This window comes from Toxorhynchites rutilus, chromosome 3, assembly GCF_029784135.1.
Source record: "Toxorhynchites rutilus septentrionalis strain SRP chromosome 3, ASM2978413v1, whole genome shotgun sequence".
NCBI lineage: Eukaryota > Metazoa > Arthropoda > Insecta > Diptera > Culicidae > Toxorhynchites > Toxorhynchites rutilus.
In genome coordinates this window covers 332372046-332378045 of record NC_073746.1, presented here as the reverse complement: position 1 = coordinate 332378045, position 6000 = coordinate 332372046, and the positions used below count along the sequence as shown (strand labels likewise).

Genomic DNA, 6000 nt, shown 5'->3' with positions numbered 1-6000 from the left:
CAATTGACAGCTACAACGGCCGTACAATTCAAAGATGCATAATCAATGTAGCATGTAAGATAATTGTGAAAAAATACTGTGTTATAGCAAATATAGAAGTTTCGTTTTTTTCTATTGTATTCACGGAAAATTTCGACATATCGAGGTAATTTTGTGCGTTTTTTTATTTCAACCTCGAACTAAGACAATCCACTTCTGAGGAGGCTCGACAAATCAATCAAGTGGGAATAGCTTTGGACAAAGCTTCGTGCGTCTTCGACTCCGTTCTATGGAATTCATCCCCTATTTTATGCTGATATAAACCAACTATTTACACGTTGGCGTCAAGTCGAATGGCATCTCCAAGTTTATATAATTATACGATAAGATCTTTCGCTCCAACCTGATATCAGTACATTAAATCGCGAATAGAACAATGCCAAAATGCATTAATCAGATAATCAATTTACGAGTGATTTTCCCTGACATTTTTTGGCAATTTCATACCCGACACTATGGTAGATGACAATGACATAATGATAATTAGGGCTAACACAACATTTCATTAGCAGTGGAATGCAAGATATGTTATAATACATACGCCAAGTGTTAACAGCGTAGTTTAGACGCAATGAAAAGATTAAGAAAGATAAAGCTATTAGTTTTTGTGGAATTGGTTCGGTGCTTTCTCCGTGCGTATCTATCACACTGCATGTTCAGTTGTGCATTTAAACTGTGATATGTGTATGAATATAATGAATATAAGTAGAAGCAGGTACCCTCAACCACCGAATTAACTTAATCTATGGAAGTGAAGAGAGCCAACTGTGGAGGTAAGCTTTGGCTGATAAAAATGAGCTCAGCTTATGTGAACTCATACAGGGAAAAAAGAGGGTGCACACGTACAAATTAGCTAGTAAAAGCTCCATGCAGCCGATTCGTTCGGAGATTGTGAAGAAAAAGCAGAAAAGAACGGAATATTGGATATTTGTAACACATTTTTTTCTGAAGACAGTGAACGAGTAACATCGTTTCGGCGCTGTGAGCATCATCATCAGAGCTAGCCCCAGTGGCCTGAGGAGAGCGAAGGCGACGGAACGATACCAACGGATAAGGAGGTGTGGGACGATATACACCGGATGGAATTCACAGAGCGGGGGAAAGAAAGTAGTCGAACAACGTAAACTTCGTCCACCATACAAAGTTTTCATTAAGAGTCGAAGAAGTGGAAAAAGTTCAGTCAGTCGCGCAGAGTTATCGGTGGAAGAAAGTCGTGTTTTTTGTGTTCAGTAGTTAGACGTGCTTGTAATTTTTTAAGCATTGGTAATTTAAGTAGAGTGAGTATTCGAGCTCTATTTGAACGGCTTTTATAGATAAGTAGACAATGGACATTCGAGGATACAGTGGTGCCTATTTGAAGCGAATGGATTGTTAAGTCTGGTAATAGACGCAATGTCGCCAAAAGGAATCGTATGTCGACCGGCACATGTACTTGCCAGTGATATATTGTTGGGTCATAGACGATGCACAGCAAGGAAAAAAGTGTTAAGCATTAGGATAAACGGAGATGAAACTCAGTGGAATTTTAAGGTTAACGAAATTAGCTCAGATCGAGCATAAAATGCTGGGGATGAAGTTGGACAGTTTAGCTGATTTCGTTAACTATGAGAAAAAATAGCAGGTTCAAAGAGAAAGTTTGGTCTTTTGTGAAAACCCGGAGTGAGTGGGAAAGAGATGACAGACTGAATATTTTGGGAGATCCGGTTTCTTTGGTCAATAATCAAATCCAAATAGCCGTGTCTAGTGAACCACCAAAGTGAACTGACCAATCTACGAGCGATGATTGTTTGAATGATTTTATGACCGCTTTCCGGCTAGAAACGGTTTTTCGGCGTTTGTGTTAAAATAAAAAAAAAGTTTAAGTCTGAAGTTTAGTGCACAGCAGTTTTTGCTTCTAGACTTCTATCACCCTAATAACACCGGGAGAATGATGTAGAGGAAACAAATTATAATTGTATTCACTAATGGTGACTATCCAGGCTGAACAGATAACGGATGCAGAGCTGTAGGAATCGAATTTATATTCCTAATTATACTTGGCCTAGAAAATCTACTGAATGCAGGAAGTTGTTTCGAACCATTTCTTTTTCAGGCACACATAATCACATCCCATGTTTTTTTTTTTTTGCATTTGCACTTCGAATCATCATGAACATAAACATTTAATTTCATAATTTCGTCTGTCTTTTGTGGGTTTCGAACGAATGGCGAGACTGTTGGCATTATGTAAACGATTCGATATTTTTTGTACATTGTTCATTCATGATTATAGTTGGCTAAATGTGTTATGTAGTGACTTCCGTCGGTTAAATGAAACAAACCTTAACTGTAACGAGCTGAAACAAATTGCCAATGAGTAAAACAAACATTTAGTTTGTAGTAAACTCAGACAATAAACAATTACTGAATGAACAAGAACATGTTGATTTACGTAACATGTTTTATTCCACTTACCTATGGGGCCATTTCATTACAACAAAAAAATGCTCAATATGGCGAGTTTCTCGCCAGATGAATGGAACTACTCATTGAAGTCTCCTGTTCGTGTCTCCGCTGAGCAAAGCTGATTCATATGAATGTATGAATCACATTTTTTCATATCATGTTCACCTGATTACATCCGTAAGAGATTGACATGGAAAGTGAAATTTCTTCTCTTACAACATACTTTTATGCGCCTTTGACACATGGGAGAATGAGAGCAGAGAAGCACAATTTGAAGAAAAGTGAAATCCATTATCCAAGGTCATATGGGATTATTATGCTGCGGTTTCGTTTGTAACAAAAAAGGCGGATATCAGGAGAGTACATTGAACCCGTCAGAAGGTTACAGGAACCAGTTTCGACTTTCCATTTTTTTCTCCCTCATTCGGTCGTCTCTAGCGTCATCTTCTTCGTAGACGCCCCGTGTGAAAAGCCTTGGAACTACTCCCATCATGTAACACTTTCTATTTTGTCTATCTGAAAATTCCGAGTTGACCCTTCATATTCTCTTTCTGCTGTTGGGCGTTTAAGATTCTGACTTTTAATAATTTTCTTATCACGCATTGAGGAGTGAGTTGAAAACGATTATGGTGAAAAATAACTATTGAACGTAAAATGTTTTTCTGGATTATTTTATGTAACGTGAAGAATTTTGAAAGCAACGCAAAAATTCATGTTGTTTATTTAAAATTTGATTGTCGGTACGCGTCGCAAAACAAAGAGGGAATAACTGGTTTGTCCACTTCTGTGGTAACGGAATTTCATCTTGTGCGTCCGGTGGAAAGAAAGTTCACTTTCCTTCAGTCGGGCAAATATTTTTTTTCTGTTTGGCGAAGTAGGCTTTCTTAAACTGTTTTTTGCTCAAGCGCTCGCGTGTGAGCATTGAGGTGTGACAAGGCGCATACATAATTAGTACTTTCCTTTCCAACGCCTACTTAGAGCTTGCAACTCGAATCACTCCGTTGGGATCGTGGTCCACTTTTATTGGTTGAAATCAAGATAAGCTAATCAATGTGTTTCCATTGCAGGTAATCAAAAATGAAAGTCACATTTCTACTAGAGTTGTTGCTGATTCTAATAATAATTGCTTTCACCGCCTCGAAACCAATCGAAGGTAAATTGATTGCTGTAGATCGTTCCTATAGACGAATATTGTTTCTAATTCACATACAATATAGAAGGACGAGGTGTGCGAAAAGGGGCTCTGATCTACAGACAAGCAGATGAAGATGTAGCAGATACCGTTTCGGTGGTTGAGGCTGCACCGGTTCCGGTAGTACCAATTACTGGCGGTGATGACGATGACGACGATGATGATGATTCTGACGAATTCGATTTAGGTGACGATGACTCTTCTGAAGATGATGATGCCGATGACGATGATGATGACGACGATGATGATGATTTGATTGGTAGATATATTATTTTTCGTAGATGATCAGATTACAAGAATCCTTTTTTCAGGATCAGTAGAAGATGAGATCGATGACGATGATGATGATGACGACGATGATGATGACGATATAGCACCAGTTGCTGCAGCCGTTCCGTCGGTTGTAAACCAGCAGAAACAGACGGCAGTCGGTCAACCAGCTCAGCCTTCTCCTGCCGTTGACGAAGATGATGACGACGAAGAAGATGATGACGATGACGACGATGATGATGATGACGATGACGATGGTTTGGGGTTTTTCGGTGAAGATATTCTAGGAGCCTTCGGTGATGACGACGATGACGATGATGATGATGACGACGACGACGACGATGATGATGATAGCGTTGCTGCTGTCCCTCCGCCACCGCCAGCCCCACTTGTTGCAGAACCAGTTCCAGTTAGCTCTGCAACCACCGTTCAGAAGACTAAGAAAAAGAAGAAGCCGGTACCAGTTAAGGAACCAGTGAGTGCCGCTAATACCCAGGCCCTGCTTGATCTTGCCCAAGCCGCTGCTGCACAAAATGAAGTTGATGCTCCGCCTAAAACAAAACCCGAAGGCATCGATGTTAACAATGAGGTTAATAAGATCGTTGAATCACTCGCTGCACAGAAAGCTGACCAGAATGCACAACAAGCTACAGAACCTGCCGCCGACGAGGAGGAAGAAGTAGAGTACGACGAGGGTTCCCCAGAAAAGGTACAAACACAATCATCAGATAACAATAAAGTTGACGTTGTTGCCGCTCCTGCAGCTGTGACTTCGACGAAGCCGACCAGTGACGACGAGGACATCTTCGAGGGTATCACGTCGCTAGTGGACGATGATGACGACGACGACGAAGACGATAGCGACGAAACGACCGCCCAGAAGGTAGACCAAACTGCCACGAATAGCGAAAACGAGACACAACCTGAGGACGCTGAAGACGATGATGACGAAGAGGAAGACAGTGATGAGTTAATCGATGAAAGCGCAGTGGAAGAAATTGCGGAATCTGACGTGTGAGTGTGACCCATCTGCTTCTCAGCATCCAACGAAACAAAAACTTTAGCTGAATGTACAGAAAGCGAGAGAAATAGACTCCTTCAAAATGGGCACACATAACTTATGAACACATCAGTGTCCTCATTCCCACCCAAAACAATAATGCTCAGATTCTTCGATTTACGAAGGTTCACAGACAACCGACACATTTGGATATCAGGAAAACATCAACAGACTTCTAGTGTTAGGTTAATTTATTTATTTATTTATTTAAATTATTTATTAATTTATTGAATGTGTGGAAGACGATGGACCCCAACAATAAAACATCAATAAAACCGATCGATTGTGTTTTCGTTATATCATGGACAGACATACAGCTGTACTAGCGTTGTAAGTGTACAGCGTTGTACAGACATACTCTGGTTGTACATTGTACCGTATGTCAAACTGACAATCAGAAATTTTTCCAATTTTCACCACATATTTCAATGAAAAAGGTTTTTATTTAGCGTCTAAACTATCAAACACAACAAACAAGTTTCCAATCTGAGTTATTAACTCAATGTCAATGAAAAGAATGTTTACCAAGTTTTTTGATTCGGTTTGTTCATGCTACCCACCACTAACCGTCTATGGCGCTGTGCACAGTACAACTGTAGCCATGTACAGCGGTAAAACAGGTCGGTACAGGTACAGCGATTGTACCGAGTTGCTTGCATGGTTCTAGCGCTGTACTTGGTGAAAGACATACAATTTTCGAAGTACAGGGCTAGTACAGTTATATGCCTGTCATAAGTATTACCCTTCATTTTATGATTATAATGTCAACCGGGCCCTGGCAACCCTTCTCCAATCAATGAAAATTGAGCGTAGGCAGCATAAAACAGGGCTCGCGCTTAGGGGGCTTACGTATTGTTTAATGTTTGGAGTCATATATGTTAATATTTGATTACGTTGGATAGTTTCCTTTGTTTGGACACCCATCCGGAAGCTTTCTTGGCGATTTGCAATTGAAATCACTGCTGGAGAATCGCGCGAAGCACTTCATTTTTAA

General features: G+C 40.3%; 1 protein-coding gene across 1 annotated transcript; it reads left to right on the top strand.

Annotated features, from left to right (window-relative positions):
- Positions 1–1171: 1171 nt before the first annotated feature.
- LOC129777096 (coiled-coil domain-containing protein 1-like) lies at positions 1172–5285 on the top strand. Its single transcript, XM_055783166.1, has 4 exons — positions 1172–1316; positions 3552–3637; positions 3702–3935; positions 3988–5285. The coding sequence occupies exons 2-4, from the start codon at positions 3562–3564 to the stop codon at positions 4962–4964; spliced, it is 1287 nt and encodes a 428-aa protein (XP_055639141.1). The 5' UTR covers positions 1172–1316; positions 3552–3561; the 3' UTR covers positions 4965–5285.
- Positions 5286–6000: the final 715 nt, after the last annotated feature.